Below are 22,219 nucleotides of genomic sequence, written 5' to 3' on the forward strand. Positions count from 1 at the left end.
CTCTAAGCGTTTCAAATTTGGTCACGTGGAGACCTTTGGTTTCTGAATTATTAGACACCAAATTTCAGGCTTGGACACCAAACCTTAAGGGAAAGTAAGTGGAGTGTGTATCTATGATAAAGGTATATTAAAATCAATGAAGGACATTTTTCTGCAATGGAGAAACTTACAAGTGTTGTAATATAATAAATTATTGATGTAATTAAGATAGCCAGTTATTCAACCTAGGATCAGTATACGGCCCAGTCATGGATAAAAAGAAACATGTTACTAAACATAGCATGTTTTATTTATTTCTCTAGAAAATTATATGTATTTTATTAGCAACGTCAACTAATATTTACATTTCTTTACTGTATAAACAACACAGTTTAGAAACCATCAACTACATCTGTAGCTTCTCTTCTGAAGTCTATATTAGCGTAAATTTTTCCATTTTGGATTCCTATTGCATTAGCAGCTGTGCCGTAGTCATCGTCTCTGGACATTACATGACCAATTGTTTCTAGTCCTTCAACGTATTGCTGAAAATAGTGAAAGAACAAGTTATGAAATTAATACGTATTAATATTTTTGATAAAACAACGAATTACTCTCTTGATTACTCACAACCAAGCTTTGTACCATATTTTCAAGTGGCTTACAAGTTTTTTTAACACTTTTTTTTAAAAAATTAATGTCTGATTTAAAACTATATCTGAAAATTAGCTGTCCGAAACATTGAGGATGAAAAGAAATTCATTTCTAACAAAGGTAGTTCACTAAATAATAGAATTGAGCATGGTACAATCGTGTGTATCTTACCTTCTGAGCCATATCATCAATTCAAATTTTGTTCCGGAAGGAAGGAGGAAAATTCCACTGAAATAACTAAAGTTTCACTTTTTCCGTTAGTATATTACTGTGCTGTTAATTAAAATGCATGTATATTTCAAACTCAGAGAAGGAATTGCTCTACCAGATTATTCTCCCTAAATGAAGCTCTTGTCTATAATGCAGAACCTTCATCAACACAATTTCCCTGTTGTTTCTTATGAGCATGCTAAGACCTTACGGAACGTTATGACTATAGTTTAATATACATTTTACACGTTAAGCTTAGTTTGATTCCAATTTTTCTATCGTTGAAACTTGTCGTTTGAGAGTGATGTAGCCAGGTCCCTACCCATGGCAGAATTATTCTGTACCTACCTGTCGCTGTGAAAGACGATATATGCTGTTAACATGTAGTAAAGATAAAGTAGCCGCAAAACGCAACTAGTGTTAACGCTGTGTAGCCTTCAAGCAACAGATACTAGTATAGACCTGATTCAGGGTATTATAAGTTCGGGAATCTTTACTGTTGAGAAACGAATAATAAAACATACCCTGAGTGGCTCAGAAACAGAATGTTCTCAGCTTTATGACACATGTAATGAAACTATGTAGCAAGTATCGAATTGTGAAGAGCTAAAAACTCAAGGTCTCTCTGTAGAATATCTCATATAAGATATGTGCATATACGCGATCAAGCGTTGACATTAACATCTATAATAGAAAACAGAAATACTACCTATATATCACACATTCATTGCATATTTTCCATAAAGGGGATAAATATTTGCATTTCATGTGCGATATAGGCGCTTATAAACGGTATGAAAACACTTAACAGTATGCTTTTATTAATATACAGCTTTCCCACGCTTTACAATTGAAAACATTCAACACTGTAATGATCATTTTGAGGGGAAATGGAGAAAAACAGGTAAGATTTTCATGTAATGCGTTGTTCCAATAAACACGATATACCCCTATACGAAATGCTGCTAAGAAATCTTAATAAGGACGTTGATTGATTCACGCAGATACTGTGACGAATGATAGCTAATTGGTTTTCGCATAACCACAAGTAATTACGTAGCACAAGGTAAAATATCTGTAGCAAGTAACATTGAAATTTCAATCCATTGCTTTAGCCCTTTCGTACTATAGAAATCAATTATTCAATACAAAATCACTGTTCAAACTATATGTGCTATTCAATATATAATATAACTATGATCTTTCCTAATTATTGTAATACTTTGAAAATCTATCATTTAAGCTTGAAGAAGAACATAGAAGTAGACACCTCAAAAGGAAGAGTCCTAAAAAGTTTTGTACAATTCAACATATAATTATCCATTTATCTATTAATTGTAAGATCATCAACCTATTCATTTATCTAACTAGTTATAAAATGCTCGATTGAAATTCTGAACAGCATTTCTATGATTAAGATTATTTTTAATTTGTGAAACACTTTGAAAATCAGGAACTTACTGATATCAAGTATAATATTTTGTATTAATGACATTGGAATACAAATAGGGTTGAGTGATTTGTTTCTTTAAGTATATACATATATAATACTTACCTCTAGAAAACCATATTCATAATCTATCTCCATTGGGAATAGTTGGTGATGTATTCTCGGGGCATCAACAGCTTCTTTTATCGGTTGATTCATTATTAGATTGTTTATTGCAATCTATATGAAATTGAATATAACAACATTACAGGAATATTTTCTAAAAAAGAATTAGTAAATACGGTAGCTACAAATAATTAAGGAAGTGACCTAGTTACTAAGTATTCTAAGAGTAAAACCAGCATTGTGGGAACTATGAATGAGTTGAATCGTATTTCCACCTATAGAAATACGCTAGAGAAAAAATTTGAATTGGAATGTATTTGTAATTTTTGTTATATTTTATATGAATGTTGACACAGCATTATACTCATCTCTAGTAAATGATTTCGAATTTGTACTTTCTATAAAATTTATGTATACTGTAGGTGTAGTGAGTCTATATAGTTAATATTCAAGATCTACAATCTGTCCAATTCTAAATCAACTTACGAGTGCAACTGCAGTAGTGATTTTAGTTCCTCCTGCAGCACCAGTGACTAATTTCACGTTTCCATTGGCATCTACAAATATGGCTGGTGTCATGGACGAAAGAGGACGCTTCAAAGGCTTGATGAAGTTAGCAGGCGAAGGAGGGACGCCAAAGGCATTTGTTATATTCGGGGAAGAGAAGTCGTCCATTTCATCATTTAAAATTATTCCTGTTCCTCGAGAGCGGACTTTCGCTCCGAAGCTGAAAGGTTGGATTCATTCAGGAATCAGAGATTGCTTTTCTTAAATCTATAGCTTAATTCAAGTTTATATTTTACCGAATTAATGCACGATTTTGTATTTGCTATATATAAGATGGGAATTAAAATTTTATTCAAGTTGGAAATACGTTTTAGGATAGGAACAAAGCGGACAAGGTTAAAACTCGTACCATGGTTGTTACTACTCATGGTTTGTTTCTTGCTCCATCACATGAACATGAGGAATCGTATACAGAGGACAATGAGCTTGACGATAACAGTTTAATAATCGAAATGTAGTTTACGGTGGTGACGCAGAAAAATAAGTCTGTTTTATTATTAATCTGGTTGGAATGCAGTATGAAATATTAAGTATATGTTAACTAGTGATGCTGTAGGTTGAAGAAACGAGAAAAAACTTTTTTAAAATTAAATGTTTTATATTTTAATTTACACTCTATGACTCTATACATAAAATTATTAATCTATGAACATTAATAAAATACTGAAGTACTGAACAAGATTGTATTATTGATAAAAATAAATACTTTACATGTTACGTTTCGATCTTCTAACCAAGATCCTCATCAAACATACACTAAATCTGTATACAATGTAACCATACTAATATAATAGCCACAAGAACCTACCTGCTCTCTCATTGGTCGGAACAGCTAGCCAATCAACGACGCCCGTTGAAGACAGCCTCAGTCAATCATATACGTCCAAATCTAAGACTGCTCGACCAATGAGAGAACATCTCAAAATAACAAGAAAAAGATGATGAAGCAGCATTAACATATAATTCTCTGTATTTGTCAATAAGCGTTTTCCATTCTTTATTAATATTCAAGCCTTTACTCCAGTTAATTAAGTCCTTATCCTCTTCTATATGGCCATATTCAGAAACGATTTCAGCTGTGATTAGCGTTATGCTATGGATTTGACTAAAAACGTAATTATAACCTCCTTGTTAAGGAACATTTTGACTATGCCAACCACGAATGATCCCTATATCAACAGAGGCAAGCCACGACCCTCCCGCAGGGCTGCCTAATAACATTAGTAGAAAACAAAGTAAAACAGAATATTAAACACTTTTCTGTTTGACGTTCCTCTCATAATGTATTTGAACAATCCTACGAGAAAGTCATGGTTTGGATCTTAAGATAAAAGTCAAAGTTAATATCAGTAATGTGCTTTTGAATGGAAATTATAATCGCATGTTAACCAAATTCTTAATATGAAGCTAATCACAAGTAAAATTGTTTCTGAATATGATCCAATATATTTGGCTTTAGTGGAAACGTACTGTAAAGAAATCCTAAATTTACATCACGTAATCTGCCATACGTGATATAAGACTTACGATAATGATTACCAACTACAGTAAAAATACATAATAAATTTATCAGTATAGAACTTACAGAAGATTTACGGTACTAGTTGCAGCTACTGCATCTCCATTCGGAGCTATAACTGAAACATGTGCTGTGCCATGATCTGGGACAAAAGCAGTTTCTGCTCCATAGTGGGTAGGATCATTCCAAGTTCTCCTGTCATTAATATTTTTTCTAATGCTTTCTATATATTCATCAGACGTAAGATTACTTAGCACCTGGAATAGAAGATTAGGTTCATACACAGATATAGATAAGAGAAAGTTCAATGCAACTCTCCTCATTTATTTATTTTTTGCTTGAGTGGAGAGCTTTTGCATTTTCTTTACGAACCCCCAGTGTTCCCTCCTCACCGTTATGTGGTTGATTAAGGAGGTTGACCATGATAGTTTTTGCAAACTATTGGTTTCCTTCAAGTGAATTTTCAAAGTACAGAGTCTATAATTTACTAGTTCCCTCTAATAAATTGTACATTTTTTAGCTGGTGTTCTTCCTGCAGTCGTCATTACCTAACGAAATGCTTTTGTGTACACTTTCCTATAACAATTTAATTTATTTTTCATTTAATACTATATTTTTGTTAATTCCAATAGATTGCTTTTGATTTCTATACAAAGCTAGTTGCTGTGCAAAGTTAAGTTCGAAATTAGTGATAATGAACCTTTGTAGTCTCACCAGTTCATACAATAGTGTAAACAAACGAATTACTGAAGTGAAGGTAGAAGAATGTTTTATCTTCATTTCTGTACATTAGCGTGAATTTCAGATTTCCATGTTGAATGATTAGTGTTTTCTTTAAAAAATAATTGATATGGTTTAAGAAAATTTCATTAGGATTCTGACATTGCTTTAAAATACCTGTACAAGACATTTTCATAGCCGATCAACCTTTGAAAACACAGATAACAAGATATAAAAGATACTTTGCTTACAATTTTCAGTACAGAACTCCTGACTTCTCTTCATTGGCAAAAATTATTCCAAAGCGCTACCCCACTTTTATCTTTTGTAGCTCCATTCCTGGGTTCATATTCATACCAAAAAGACTTCAATGTAGAATAACTATAAGAGGCAACATTTTTCAGGGTGATCATTTAATTTGCACCATTAAAATTTTACTTAATGCAATGAAATTTCCGAATGTAATACTACTAATGCGCATATATGATATTGCTTAACATAGTATACTGTACTTATAATTTATTTTTGGTCTTAATGGCTTCAGCGGCGAATATTCATCCCTCGACTGGATAATAATGAGTTCTCAAACATTTTTTATTTCATGGTCTTTGTGTTACCTGGTGGATAAATATGGATGTGTTGCTTTTTCTTAAGATTTTCTTTTTTACTCATTGGTATCTATCAGCTCTTTACATAATTCATACTTAATTACATATCCCCCTTAATAATCTAAATTATTATTGATATAACATTTACACACCTCAGAAACATCTACAAAATCGGGGTCTCCCAGTAACGTTCTTTTTGCATATGTATACTTAAAAGTTTCAATAATTCTTTGATATGTAGTTACGGGATCATCTGCAGGTAGCATTGGATCAAGAACTCTCATAATAAAAGACAGAAGTGGTCCTGAGCTAGGAAGAGGAACTGTGAAAAGTGTTAAGTTATTTCGAAGATTAGCAACCACTGGATCATTCCATTGAACCCTGAAATAGATAATGTTCATTTTAAAATTTTCCAGAGTACCCATTACTGTAAACAACACAGTTTAAAGATTAACAACTTGCTTGCAAATTTTGTCATAATATAGTTAATTGACTACCGAATGATGTCATACATTTATCTTTATATTTCACTAAAAGAGTGGAAATGAAATAAAATCTTAAATTTATCTTCCGACATCATGCTCTTTTGGTTATAGGATATGATTGATTAATGAAAATAAATGATTATCAAGAAAAATGTGGACGTAAAATGTGAAATCTCGTGATGTTGTCCTTGAGAGACTCACATGGCCTGGAATCGAAAGAAGTATCCTACGCACTAAAGGTGAGAGATGTATTATTTCTGTTTAAAAATTTAAACTGATTTATCAAATTACAAAGTTGTAATTCAGTAGCTCGGTACTTACTATTAGGTAATACGAAAGAAATACCTGATGTTTCCAAGAGACAAACAATTAGAACCACAATACCTGGGTAATCAAAATAGTCGCCGTCTGCAACCACACTTTTGCGATTGCTCAACCAACGATTGGATTCCATAGAGAAAGAAGTCTGGAATATGGAATGTGAAGAAGTTCTTAATCGTATGTTGTACGGCCCGATCATCAGGAAGATTACAAGTGATCGAGATGCCGGAGGAGGTGGTAGTCAGTGGAAGAGATATGAGTGAATACAGCCGATGAGGAAGGATTTCATACTGCAACTAATAGAAAGCCTACATTGCCTTTTGTTAACATGTGAGAGAGCATTTCAGTCAAACATGAGGACATCATGTCTATTGACCATTGCTGCGTACTTGTGGACAAGCTTGTTGTATATTTCATGGAGTTCTGTACTGTAACAATCTACATTGATGGTTTCACTTTACCAGAGAAAGGTATGATATATTACTCCTTATATAGACCCCTGTATAAGCATTCAATTCATTAAATCATCCAATCGAATTCATTAAAATATGGGAGACAAGGACAAGAATGAATTGTTACGACTCTGCAATGAAATATATGAAACAGGAGAATGGCCAAAAGACTTCCTGAAGACGACCATGATACCGGTGGCTACGAAATCGAACCAAAGAGATGTGAGGGTTATAGAACTATTACTCTCATATCTTCTGCAGCTAAAATTCTGCTCCGAATATTGAACAGAAGGTTGTATGGACGAACAAATGAAAAAGTTGAGGAACAGTTCGGGCTTATAAGAGGTAAGGGCACAAGAAATGCAATTGGATTATTAAGGTCGATCGGTTAAAGATTTATAGAAAAAAAGGGAAAGAGGTTTATGTTCTATTTATTGATCTAGAAAAGGCTTTTGAGTGCGTGAACTGGAAATTGTTGTTGTGATTTCTGAAGAATATTGGGTTGGAATGGAAAGATCGAAGACTCGTAAGAAACTTATATATGAACCAACAAGTAAGTGTTAGGATAGCTGAGGAACTGACAGAGGAGAGTGCAATTGGAAGGGGAGTTCAATAAGGACGCTGTCATCATTTTGGTAGAAGGTAGAATGATTAGATGTATAAGATTTGCAGACGATATGGCACTTGTAGCAGAATCTGGAAAGAAAATCAACAGGATGTTGAAAAACTTGAGGAAGGGATTTGAAGAATATGGGATGAAAATAAATGTTAGAAACACAAAAGCCATGATGGTTGGAACGAAGTTGTCTGTGTCAAATATAAAAATGGGAGGGGAGAGAATAGAACAAGTGAATAGTTTTCGATATCTGGGTAGTATTCTTAGTAATGACATGAAGTGCGAACGTGAAATAAAATCAAGGATAGGAACGGCAATGAAGCCTTTAGGAGGAAGAAAAGTATGTTTTGTGGGAACTTGAATAAAGAGTTGAGAAAAAGACTCATAAAATGCTAGGAACAAATTGTATCATGAGGGACGTGTTAGAGGGTATGGTGGCAGGAAAGAGCGGGAGCGGGCGAAGGAGGCTACAATTAATGGACGATATAAAAGCAGAAAGATCATACGTGAAGACGAAGAGGTTAGTGGAGGACCGTGGCGCATGGAAGCTTCTAAACTGCGGCAAGTGACCTGCAATAAGGGCTAAAGGCCTATGACGATGATAATGATGTATAAGCAACTACAACTCTTATGGGTGAAGAAGTTGTTCAGGAAACCGTCCTGAATGTTGATCGCAATTTAATGTGTGTTGTAGCACATTCACTTTAACCTCAATCCGCTGCAGGAAATCTTCCAAGTTATTCTTTACACTGATAGAATTGCACACATCCAGATTGCGATTTATAGTGTATTTCTAGTTCATCTGCAACAGCATGAACACATTTCAGAGGTTTCGTTTTCAGTACTAAAGAGTTCATCCAAACATGATATTGATCAGTGCTCACGGGGTCATTTTAAAATCAAACGGATGATGGTGAATTCATCTATCACTGCTGGCCCAAATGCATTGTTAATGTTGTTTTCTTTCTTGCCTGCTGTGAAGAATGTCACAGTTTGAATTCGTAAACAAAAACCACCCGCAATTGCGTGTTCTCAAGTATGTACTTCCACAACGCACTGCCTCTTAATTAACTGGGTACCGCTGCCTATTTGCTGGCCTGTACATAGTAATGATGGCTATAAAACAGATTGTTTTAGTTTTTGCATTTTAGAAAAATGAAACAGGTTTGAATTTGAATTTTTGAATTGATAATCTTAATTGTCTATCTAATGAGTAATATTATTAAACTATTGTTTTATAATAACTCTACTTCGCAGAATAAATAAATGTAAATCATTCTTTTTAACTTCTTGTAAATTTCAATAATTTTTGTCCAATATTTTCATAAATAAAGTGATTTTAATAGAAATTTAGTTTTAAATAATTCTCATGTATTTTATTAAAATAAAATTTAAACGTTACATATTTACGTACAGTTTAAATAACCAATTACAATCCTTTTCTGAATTAATAAATTTTTACCCTAATTTAAGAAAACTTCAATATTTTATTTTAAGAAAGCAATAATTTTCTATTTTAGTGATTGATGAAGACTTGAACTCCAATTGTTGAAATTAACTGATAACAATACTTACATTTCAGGATATGAGTTTACCGGACATAAGAAATAACATTCCTGATTAAGACTTGTCAAGGCGATATATATTAACGTAAGCGGTTTATTTTATAGAAATTGTTTCGGAATCATACACGCACATCAACTTTTCGTAAGCGTCATTGTGCCTAAGAGGAGGGAATTTTAAAGAAAGTTTATTATTTGAATATGTTAAGTAAAGATATTTCTTTTACCCGGATTGATTTTCCTCCAATTTTTATGTATCGCACATAAATTCTTGTAGGGTCTATATTTCCATTATATTTTCCTTTTCTTTTTATAATATGTTCCACATATCCATATCATTTCAGCATGGTGTGAACCGGATTCGACCAACTGGAATGTATGTGAATTTCACGTGCAGCCCTCGCAGTGAGCTACGATGTTAGATCTTGGCACAATATATGTAGTTGAATTGCCATAAGTTTAGACGAATTATATCTTTTCTTGTGATCAACAGCCATTTTATTTAGTTAATCTGTGTCTACTTTCTGATTCAAACCAATTTCAAGTGGAAAGCACAGAAGGTATTTGTAGAAGATATATTTTTATATTTATTTCACACCATTTCAATTTTAAATATATTTTCTTTACAGAAAAGTTATTTTCTGTAACTAGGTATCATATTTTAGGAAACAAGATAATGAATCTATATACGTTATCACTGTGTATTTTAAGTGTTTATCATGTCTATTAACATTAATTGTAATTTTTAGTTTTTTCACAGAATTAAGAATATTTACATATCCTGTGTATTTTATGTAATCTCAAGGATAGTATTCGAAGAACTGAGAATATTTTTGTAATGCATGTATAGCTTTAAAGGTTTTTTATTCACAGTAAACTGAACTATACCCCAATAATAAGCTTGTTCAGTTTCATGACAATCGCTCGTGCGTTTCTGTAATAATTTACATTGTGCTAATGATAATTTTAACCTTTTAGATTTTATTGTGAACTTTAAAGCATTTGAAAATTATATAAATAGAACCATATATATATATATATATATATATATATATATATATATATATATATATATATATATATATATATAATATTTGTGCTTTCAGGAAGTTTTATCAATTATTTACCCAAGGAGAAAATATTCACAAGTAATAAGCTATTTTTTTTCCTTTTATTATACTATTTTATACTTAACATTTTGGTATCTCCATATATAAGAAATGTTTTGCAAAGCAAGGCTAAAACTATAATAGCGTTTTGTTATAAATATTGTTTATTTTGAAGATATTTGAAGATATAAATATTGTTTATTTATTTGAGTGAGGAATATGTTAGAATTATGAATCTGTTTATATTTAAAATTTATCTCAGAAATTTATAGCAGAATTACAGCCATTTAAAGACTCAGTATTATTAACCATTTTATTTTAGCTTAGTCAGAAGGAATGTTACAACATTCTGATAACGAACTCTCTTACCTAATATAGAACAATTGGAAACAAACCTTTTACGACCTTAATTTGAACTTTAACAACTAATACCAAAATCATTATAAATCAAGCCACACAGAGGGAACTTGAAACTGGATTAAATATGTATCAGCATTTGTAATTTTGATATCTTGAAGATTTAATAGTGTAATTTTATTTCAGCGATAATGTCATATTTATGAATACATAAATAGCATTTAGTGATATTCCTTTTATATACTTTTGTATTATTCGCTCAAGAACTTCGAAGTAATTACTATATTGTGCTATATAAAGAAATATGAAAGATACTCTTAGTACATTTTCTTGTAGGCATACACCGGACTTTTATGTATATACTCCAAGTCGGTTATGAATTTTAAGATAGATATTTTGTCTATAAACAATTGTTTGTGCTAGAGCAATTTAGATACTATATTAATAGTGTTCTATTACGTCAGAAAGACGTAAATTGTGCGAAATAACATATTTTGTGCCATATTGCCGTATCAGTAGTTATAAATATTACTAATGGAAGTTTGTATTTTTAGCATAACGACTATATGAAACTCATTTATTGAAATGAAATGAAATCTTTCAGTTTTACGTCCCACGTTTGTCCGGTTAGGCTAGAGGAGACGGTGATGATGAGGAATGAATGAAATGGTAGAATGAAGAAAATGGGAGGAAACGGAAGAACCCCGAAAAAACCCAAGAGCACGGTGTTTGTACACCACAAAGTCCACACGGCGCGAGCTGGGATCGAACCAGGGACCCCGAGCACTGGAGGTGAACGCTCTACCACTGAATCACCGCGCCCCCTAACTCATTCATTGAGCAATAATCAAAATTGATATAACTTTAATATCTTCCCAGACGTCTATATTATGTATTCATCTTCAAGACTATCAGTATTGTAAAACGAGAAGCAATATAATGCCAACTACAAATACATTTTGATAACTTTAAGTATGTTTAGTATTGATTTACAACTTTTTCAGGATTATAGTATGGCTAATGATTACTACTAAAGCATTTTAACAACAACAACAAATATATTTTAGCAGTGTGTTCAACAATAACTAATTTATATTTTCTCTGGGTAACTTTTACATTAACCTATATAAATTGGACATTTGAAAAGTATATGAGATAATAAATATAACTCGTAACTAATTCAAACTACATACCTGCAATGATTGTAAATTTTTAAAGGTTTTGAATCCATGTATTGAAAAACAGAATTTGTAGAACCACTTGTCTGATAAATATTTTTAGGAAAAATTTTTTAGTTATCCAATTTTTTGGAAAGAGACTATTTTTTTATTTTACTATAAGATTTGCTGTTCCTATTTACATATAATAGTTTCGCATAATTCTCTCAAATGCTCATGCATAAAATTATTTTACGTATTCAATATGCATCAGCATTGGCGAGTAAAAGTATTGATATTTGAATATTTGTATTTTCTTACGTAAAATTCTTCTTAAAATCACTATTGCCAAGAAAATTGTAATAAAAATCAATTTTTGAAATAAATATTTTGCAGGTGTAATTTATAAACAATGTGTTGCGGAGCCGCATAGTAGTCGATAACTCTGTCCCGTTTGGTGCGAGCGGTCTCGGGTTTGATTCTCGGTAGGGGCATTCGGTCGGAAAGGTGTGAAAGCTTTCTCAGGCCAGACACCCTGAGTAAGGTTTTCTGTTTTTCTTCTCATTCTCAGGCTGGTACCTAACATAATGGTTCTAGATGGCTTCCTTCCTTCCCCTCCAATTTCACGGGTAGTGTGATCGCCGAGAGATGTCACGTTATCCTTCATACGTGACGGGCTAACATGTCCATAAATGCCAAAAGCCCAGAAGGATAATTCCTAATTATCCCATTAAACTACGTGGATTCATAAGTATTTGAATTTTATTGCTACCTGTACGCAGCAAGATCCTCTTCCGTAATGATACCTCCTAATTCTTGTACGTCTCTCGCGAAGACTTTGGCTAGTTCTCCTGTGTAGAAATCTTCACCTCCTACTTCAGCTATTCTTTCAAGAGTCTCTGCTAGCTTCGGACGAGTCATCATATCTCCTTCTTCCCATATTGTTCCTGTTTCAGGATTTATAAATATCTCGCTAAAAGTAATGACAAAAAAATATATATTAATTGATCGTTCACTCAATTTTTAATAAAAGTGCAAATAAAATGTTTTACCTTAATTTGAACTAAAGATTCATCACCGACAACACCACAGCTCTATCCCTCTTTACTTTCTTGTTTTCTCAAAGTACCCATTTTACAGAGATTGAGCGATAAACTGAAGTTCATTGGTAACCCAAAAGTAAATCCTTACTGACTGTAATATCTTGTTAGTACTGGGTATTACTCGTAATGACGTTTATTTGACTGTGGCTATCAGGCCTAAATGTAAGTTTCTCCCTTTAGAAACTTAAAACACTAGCAAGAATTTCAGAAGCTAGTAAAGAACACAAGCAAAAATTTCCGTTTACAGCAATTTGTTATCTCAAACCGTTCCTGAGATATAAAAGAACACTTGTAAATATTGCTATACTACTTAAAATGATGTATTTGTGATAACTTTTTTAAAACAACTGTAGCTTTCCTTGGTTCTATATCTCAGCATAATAACCTTTTGGTAAATATAAAAAATTCTCGGAATTACATAATATAAAGCAGTGCTGCAAATTTTACTACTGTTCGACCTACACTCATGTCCAAAATGATTGTCTCATATCTATAACTGTCTTCTTGTAAGAATATGATTTGATAATGATTTTGCAGGATAACTTTAATACTGATACTATGTGTATAATCGGGAAATGTATATTTGTGGTATATTTCATAGGAAAAGAATTATAAATACGAAAATTAGGATGAATAAAAGAAAATGTTAAATGGACAACAAAGTTTTATTTTCGTTTTATTGTTCTTATTTACTGCTCTTTTGATATGAAATTTGCCACATACATGTCTTTGCCGATTATACATATACTTACATTATGAGAAATACCTGGCGAATTCGTTATCAAATTATATTCCTACAAAAACATATTTATAGACATGCGACAATAGTTTGAGATTTCAAATTGCTGTGAACGGCATTGTGATTTTTTTTACATATATTGAAAACCAACTCATTATATGATTAGATGTGTTATTTATTCATTTATAAGCATTTTTTCGAAATAAGGATTTCTGAAACTAACCAAATTTTGAATCTCTTGTAACTAAGTTTCTAATTGTTTAAAATACGTCATATCATGGTCGTAGTGTTTGACACTAAGGTACATCGCATGTGCATTTTCTCTTCTACCTCATTTACGTTATTATTGTTGTAGTGCTCTCCTAAATTTCGACTATATGATACTTTAGCTTCCTTAGTTTGCAGCACTTAATAATAAATTTAATATTATTAGTTTTCGTTGAACATGTATATTTGAAATATTTAATAGCCTTAGGTAGTGCTATTTGAACAAAAAAAAATATAACTATATATTTGGTTTGGAACACTGTTACTTTGGTGAAATGGCAGAGTATGCCAAACAATGTCACACTGTCGGTATTTGCACGGTACAAAATTTCGGCATTTTTAAATTATTATTTAAAAAATTACAAGAGAATATCAAAATAAATGGTCCACCATTTATCTTACTATACATTGTGGCGAAAATCATAATTTTGGAAATTATTCTCGTCAATGTAAATTCATATTTTTGTATTTTGTTTATTCGTTTAAAGAAACGAAGACGAGAAACCTTTCATGTACAAGAAAATTCACGCAATTCAAATTACGTTGTAACATTTTGATGTAATAATTCGTTTGTGTGAATGTCACCTGTGCTAAAGCTTTGCGAAATTTATTACTTATGATGTGAATTAGTAGAAAGATTTCACAGACTTGATGAATATCAGATTTTTTCCATCTTTAAAATTTTCCGAAATACTGGAGAACTTCCTTCTTCCCGAACCTTCGATGTAATCTCTACAATTTGAATTCAGCAGAATTCTTTGTATACATATAACATCTAGAACTCTTCTACATCAAAAATCGGAAAACGAGATGGATTAAAAATTAACATTAGTTGGAGTAGAAAGAAAACTGTTAGAGAACAAATTCGTTCCCAGGACTCAGATTATCTTTATCTTCAAGTCAGTAAAATCTGGTCTATCCACCATGACACTACACAAACACTTTGTCCGAACACAACATTGAAATACTCAAGTTATCTGGAAGGTTTATTCTTATTTCACATTTCATGTTTCTCATTTTCATATTTCGCATTTCCAAAAGTGTATTGTTTAATCAAAACTGAAGTTTAGTACAAAGGCTAATAGCTGTGATGTGTTATGCCTACATGGCATCTCGTAATTATATCTGAATAATATAATTTACCATGTTTAGTTGGATTTTTAGGGTAAGATATCAAACTATCCCCACAGTACCTATTTAACGTATGCTGAGACTTGTTAACAACTTAACTCTATTTGAAATCAAATGTTTTAAATAGAACTTGAGGGCTCGTGTTATTTCCTGATAACATTTATACTGCAGACATGCTGCTGTCTACAAGTTAACCACAGACAATGTGCTATATTTGTTATGCTTGACTGTGCCTAAACGACAATAAGTATTTCTATGGTGAAGAATATATATCTTCTTGATCAGTTCTTAAAGAATAAATCATCACGGGTGGCATGTTGAAAACTAGGAAATTATTTTATTGATTGTTTATATTATAGTACTTACCTCTATTTATTAATAATAAATACTATGTAAAGCAGTAGGGTTTTACATTGTTTTCAGAAAAGTAGCCATTGAAGGACGTGATTCGGAAACCAAAATTAATAATGAACTTTTCTATGTAGGATATCTCTACCATTTTCCATCTCGCAAATGAAAACAGTTCAACCGAAAAAATATCTTTGATTACATAATAGAAGAAATAAATTTTCTTATTTTACACTTAAACACTTATTTTTAAAATAATACTGGAAAACAAAAAGAATTGGTGAATATCGTAGTATCCCATAAGTTCTTTAATATAATTGAAACATTCGGATTCCAAATATGCTAACAATTTTGTCTCTATCACTTACCGTTTTTGTGATTTACGACTTCAATCATTTATGTATCTTGAACATTGTACTCAGGCAAACAACCCATAGACAGAAGTTTCACAGAGCACTTATTGCTACGTACAGTGCTTATAAAGATGGCTTTACCTAAGTAAATAGTAAAAGTGTGTCACATGTCACATATATTATAATCGCTCGCCGCAGGTCTAGTGGTTTTGTGTGCCTCTGGTGCATGTGGTCCCAGGTTCGATTCCAGGTGGGAGCACACCAGTCATAACGCTGGGAAGTGGGGCAAGGGAGGCGGGCGCTCCCTAGTGCCATCGTCTGGTCTCTTAGACATATTGTAATGCATGCCAAGTAAAACTATTCAAAAAATAGCCCTCCGCTTTCTCCCCCAAGAAATTAAAGCTGGCGTCGTCACTGGAGCACACAGGAAATTTAATTCCATAATCATTTTATTCTCATTATTCTCCGTCTCTTTTAGCCTAAAGGGCATAACTAAAGAGACATTACTTTTAAAAATATGTTTCTTTTTCACTTTTTACATATACCATATAGTAACTTTAGTAATAGCTAGTTGAAGGTATAATGCACATATAAAATGAATACATATAGAATATACTTCCTTAATTCAAGTTGTGGTTAGTTTGAATTAATTGGATGTAGATTTTTGTTTGTGCTGAACTTTTGGCATGTCACGCTGAAGCGTTCAACAGTAGTCAGCAAACATTGTTCCACTTCATTGACCCTGATAGCATCGTCGATGTCTTCTGATGAAAACGTTCATCATGTCCGTCGCTGACTGAAACTAGGTTATCTGGTATGGAAGTCAATATGTGAGTCGAAGAGATCAATTTTGAGGAATATGTTGGAACCCAATTGCCGTTACCCACTGATGTGCTTCTGCACAACTTTCATGCAGTCAGCAGATTTATAATTTCCAATGAAATTGGCTACGACTGACTTTATGCCATCCATGCATCTCTTTAATAATCAATCAGTAAGTCTTGGAAATGGCTTCTATATTTTAGACCTATATAAACATATTCTTTCACTTCCGCACAAATCAACTCAGGAAACTTGCTGCATATGTATCGAAAAGCTTTTGAGTTGTTGTCTAGCGCCTTCACAGAATGGTTCACGAATCCCAGCTTTATATGAAGCGGTTGCATGTTAACTTTGTCACGATCAACTTACAGCATATGAAGGATGTTTTTACTTCTTGGCTGCATTCTATCACTGATTCTTTATGCAGTGTTCTTCCCATCTCTCTTATCCCATTCGTAGACGAAGCACAGTATTTGGTGCACTCTGTATTCCCATAAGAATAGTCATTACTTTTAAATCACCACAGATACACAATTGTACTTGCGATAAGATACGGTATTTTCTCAAGAAGTAGTGATATGGTTTAATAAGTCACTTTCAGGTGAGTAAAATATTTAACCGGTACTGACATGTATTTGTTTCTGTTATGTAACAGTATTTCCTTCAAACTTATTTTACATGAATCTATGAATAGTTATTAATCGTTGTGTTTCATCCCGAGGTTTGACACAAAACCTTGAATTCCGCGCTGTAGCAAACATTGTCATTAGTTGCGAAGAACTGCTTTTTAAAATTTTTTTTTGGTCTGTGCCGAAACTGCACAGTCGTTGTACCAAACCTGTCAGCATATTTATCTATACATATATTCTCATCAGGACTTATATAAGCCCACATATATTTGCACACGATTCTTCTAAATTTGAAGTAGTTATTGCCTGAAAAATAAAATTTTGACAGTGTCTTCAAAATCTGACGAAATAAACTAAAACGGTTTTCAGATTTGAAATCAGGATGAAATACTACATTAGAAAAGATAAATACTATGTCAGATATCTACAGTTTCTTTTCATTGTAATCTATGTTAACATAATTTTACCTTAGGGATTCACTTTTCACAATATAATCTAGCTTAGATTGTAAAGCATCTGCCAAATGGTGTGAAACACGAATTCCATTTTTGCATATGTCGATGGTAGGTTGAACTATATCCTTCCATGGGAGTTTTCCATATAATTGATGAGCTTCCCAATAACCTTTCAGAGAGCCAGGTACAGCGGCAGCAAGCCCACCTAAAGATTAAAATCCAGTTCAGTTCTATTTTCAGGACTTTATTATTATTATTATTATTATTATTATTATTATTATTATTATTATTATTATTATTATTATTATTATTATTATTATTATTATTATTATTATTATTATAGTATTGTGTGTTTCAAATGATAAGCGGCATGGCCTTGAGTTGGCTTCACGCGGCGTCCAATTGGCTTTGAGCGGTGTTGACAATTCGCGACAAACAGTCCTGCACGCTGACTTCTCAAGCTACTGCGAATCTTGACAATACCAGAGGCGCTTATTAGAAATATTGTATTAGCACATCAACTGCTCACTTTACGAAGTAGAGAAAAGAATTACGAACGCATACGTGAAAACTACATCTTTTAATGTCAACTGGTTGTTATGATACATGCTTTTAAAGATTTCCATATAAAAAAATTAGTAAAACGAGCGATGAGTCCCGCGTCTAATTTCCAGTGGATATTTCTTCAATTTGGAAATATAACTCAACTTTTATTACAGAATAATCATGGGTGTAACCAGCAGGTTGTTCTAGGGGAACATTACTTTCAGGGGGAGGAAAGCTTTTCACACATTTAAAATAGAACAAATGATCTATTTCAGAATATGAAAGCATTTTAACTCATCATACATACTATACACATGTTATATTTTCACGATGCTACCTTATCAAAAGACGGATCTTGACAATACTGAAGTTGAAAACCGGATTGTAGATGAATCAATAAGCTATCCATAAGAAAACAAATGCTGTTTATAGCAGTCTGTTTATCTGACTTTGTATTTATATGGTTAAAATAGTAAAGGAAAAACACTCGAAAAAATATCAACTCAGATATTATTATGCAATGATCTAGTAGTGAGATCATACGGTGTGCTCCCAGTTAGGGAAATGAGAATATAAAGCATATGATTAATTTTAGTTGTTTTAATTAGGTACAGAAACCGTATTGTGATGATTGATTTTTTTATTTTCATATTTTATTATAAACGTTCCTCATTTGCATTAACTATTAAATAAGTTTATTAAACATATACCAGACGAACCTCATTTTCGAGTTGGAAATAGTTTGGAAAGACAGGGCCCCCTTTTCCCCCGTGGCTACACGCCTTAGAAATGTGATCATTTATAGGAAGTTCGTAATATTGTTTTGAAATTTACTTCGGGATAAATTCTTCCTTATTCGACAGAAAAAAAACAGTATGTTTTGTTTATTTTTTCCCTTCACGTTTCACTACCTTATAATACATATATACGACCACTTATTCCCTCTTTCCTCCTTCAGCAGGGATTCAAAAGCACCAGGCGTCTGAATGGCGTCGAAAATTATCGTAGCCGAAAACAAACTCGATCATATGGACTTGCTTAGGAATCAGACGGGTTGTTTTTGTGTGACCTAGACCAAGCCCAAGAGTGTTATTTGTTATGAAAACTGAGAAGGAAACCAAGGGGGCTAGTTGTGTAGGAACGTAATTTCTCTTCTAGCACAAATAGAATTCACCAGTGTCTGGGCTGTTTCGTGGTAGTTCGTTTGTTCTCCAAAATTATAGTTGACAATGTCTTTAAGCAAACCGAGTACAAGTGCGGAGTTTTCTTTTTTTAAAAAAAAGTGTTACGAAATCAGGCTCGAAGAATTATTTTTTGTGTTTACAAATTTCTTTTAAGCCCATGATAATAAATTTACAAGACTCAGATTCAGACAATGACGAAATATTAACTGACATAGACGATATTGAAAGTAGTGTTGAAGACGAGTGTTTAGCATGTCCACTGGAAAAGTTAATAGGTAAGTAATTTAATATACTTCTAGGATGCACAGTCAAAATTCTTGAGTTTGCTGGAATAGTATATTTACATTGTGAATAATGTTGCCAATGTATGTGTCATAATCTCAACTGGAGGAAGAGCGAGAAAAGAAAGGGGAGTCCGTGATCCGGCAACACCGCGCGGAATATCGCGCACCATTGGCTATTGCCCGTGATGCTTTACATCTGAAACATACAGTAGTAGTAGTAGTAGTAGTAGTAATAGTAGTAGTAAATTCAAACATGTAATATGTTCATTAACACGAAGTAAACTCATTATGTAGTGTCTAAATTTACCAAAAATGGTAAATCTATATAAAAAGGTCGAATCCGTCAAGGATCTTGGTGTAACATTTGACTCTTAGCTCATATTTAATCTTCATGTGATTGATATTAATTAATTATAGTAATCGGCGATTTAGAAACTGGTAGAGCTTCATGAGCCACAACACATATGATACTGTACATATAACTCTTTTCAGACATAGAGTCAGGTCTTTAACCTATATGTTTTGTCACGATAAAAGCAACAGCAGAGCTCCTTCGTGGCTAAGCGGTTAGCGTACGCGCCTACGGCGTGGGAGACCCGGGTTCAATTCCCTGCGGGAGCTCATGTGGTTCGGATTTCACGTTAATAGCCTCGCTGCTGAACGGGACGTTAAACTCAAAATCAATCAATGAAAAGCAACAGCAAGCGTTATTGAAAACAAATTGTACAGTCAGTACCTATTAACATATCATTCAGCATTTCAAGTTGTGAAATATATTTCATCAACACCATCAAACTTTGGGAAAGGATTCCTCGCACAAAAGCTATATATGAAAACAAATGTCTGGCATAAATGCGCCATTTCCTATCAGAATCGGGTTCAAGAACATACCGATTATGTGTAGCCCTGGATTCTATTAATAGACCAGTGGATATGAAATGTGTAACATGTTTCAGTTTTTGATTTATCATTTTTCGTTTGTAGAAGATCTCATTCATGAATTTCCTTCTACGCATTGTAGTTAAATCAATCGCCACTCCAGTTTCACATATCTCGCACATTAATAAAATCTACTTCTCAAAATAACCACTAACTTTTTATTTTTTCCGACCTTAATCAGATATTATGTTCTCGAGTTATGATTTTATTGTTTCGGCAATAATTCTGAAACGCCATATTTTTTACCCACCTTAGTTTATTATTATCATTATCATTAGTAGCAGTAGTAGTATCAGTATTAGTATTTTTATGTGTTTTAATGTGAGGAATAATTTTCCAAAATTTATTGGGTTTGTTTCCGAACAATTTGTATATTGGTAGACAAAGTTACCTCAAATAATTGTGAATCATCGTTCGTCAATTGAAATCTTACAACAATCCAAAGAAAAATATTCCCTCTTACGGTTGTGAGAATATGTTTTTTTTTTTTTTTTTTGAAAGAAAATGGAAGGAACTCAAGTGTCTGAACGACGTAGGTGTTTCAACATACAAAGAGCATTTCGTTTGTTTATATGTGATCACTACATCAACATCTCCCATCACAATTATTTCTGGCTTTTTAAAACTGAATCCGCTCTATTTTAACTCACGTAGCTTCTCTATTAACTCAGGATGCTGGAAAATTATTTTTCAACGTAAATCGAACCCGGAACTCTTCACCTGAGTCACACTTGCTGACTTAGAGTGTATAACAATATGTTATTGTTAAAGAAATAAATACTTATAGTCTGTGTATTCAATATTTTACATATTGTTTCAGCAACCAGTCATCTGAAATCAAGAAAGCATTTGAAATAAACTAGCAAGACTAAAAAGAATATAGTACTAATAAACATCATTTTGAGAGAAATAAGATGTCTTATTAGACTTTTGACTTTTTTTTTGTTGTTGTTAATTTTCTTATAGGAGAACCCTACCTTCTTGTGAGAGAGTGGAATTGCCATTAAACATGTCTTGGTGAGCTCCTAAAGGTGCAGCTTCTCTGGCATTTAACGTTACAGCAGTTTGGGTTTCCTTAAAGTAGATGGTCATGAAAAAGCCTCCTCCAAGACCCATACTTTCAGGAGCGGTTACACCGTCACAGAACAAAGTAGCAATTGCTGCGTCTACGCCAGATCCATTACGCTCCAGGATATTTCTATAAGAATGATTTATTTCTTCGTTAAATTCAGATTACATCCACTCCCATTCAGATGATGGCAATATTAATGAAAATCACCAACTACGGCGATTAGTTTAATAGTGAGCTTAACGTCATGTAGTGCATGTATAGTGCCATTTAAACATGCTCATATTTTTGGATCAAAAGATCTTATATATTTCAGGCAAAAATTTTCTTGTAGGCTTTATTTCTGGAGAACTATATATTGTGTAACCAAACCCAAAGTGTCACTTAAGTAAGTATAATGTGCTTATTCCGTAAGAAATACGAAAACTCGATTTAAGGACCGTCTAAAAATTTTGTGGCCCCTGATCCAAAAAATACTA

The 22,219-nt window shown here is 32.8% G+C and overlaps 1 protein-coding gene across 1 annotated transcript in view; it reads right to left on the minus strand.

Annotated features, from left to right (window-relative positions):
• Window positions 1-267: 267 nt before the first annotated feature.
• LOC145694737 (scoloptoxin SSD14) overlaps window positions 268-22,219 on the minus strand; it is a 29,373-nt gene continuing 7,421 nt past the window's right edge. Inside the window, exons 2-9 of the mRNA XM_081771320.1 lie at window positions 21,649-21,869; window positions 17,731-17,923; window positions 12,644-12,844; window positions 5,965-6,193; window positions 4,551-4,741; window positions 2,885-3,125; window positions 2,399-2,512; window positions 268-524 (exon numbers count right to left, since the gene is read on the minus strand). Of these exons, the coding sequence (XP_081627446.1) occupies window positions 372-524; window positions 2,399-2,512; window positions 2,885-3,125; window positions 4,551-4,741; window positions 5,965-6,193; window positions 12,644-12,844; window positions 17,731-17,923; window positions 21,649-21,787 (1,461 nt within the window). The 5' untranslated portion in view covers window positions 21,788-21,869 and the 3' untranslated portion in view covers window positions 268-371. The remainder of the gene's footprint in view (window positions 525-2,398; window positions 2,513-2,884; window positions 3,126-4,550; window positions 4,742-5,964; window positions 6,194-12,643; window positions 12,845-17,730; window positions 17,924-21,648; window positions 21,870-22,219) is intronic.

Source organism: Thermobia domestica, chromosome 9, assembly GCF_964235325.1.
Source record: "Thermobia domestica chromosome 9, izTheDome1.hap1.1, whole genome shotgun sequence".
In the NCBI taxonomy this organism is placed as follows: domain Eukaryota; kingdom Metazoa; phylum Arthropoda; class Insecta; order Zygentoma; family Lepismatidae; genus Thermobia; species Thermobia domestica.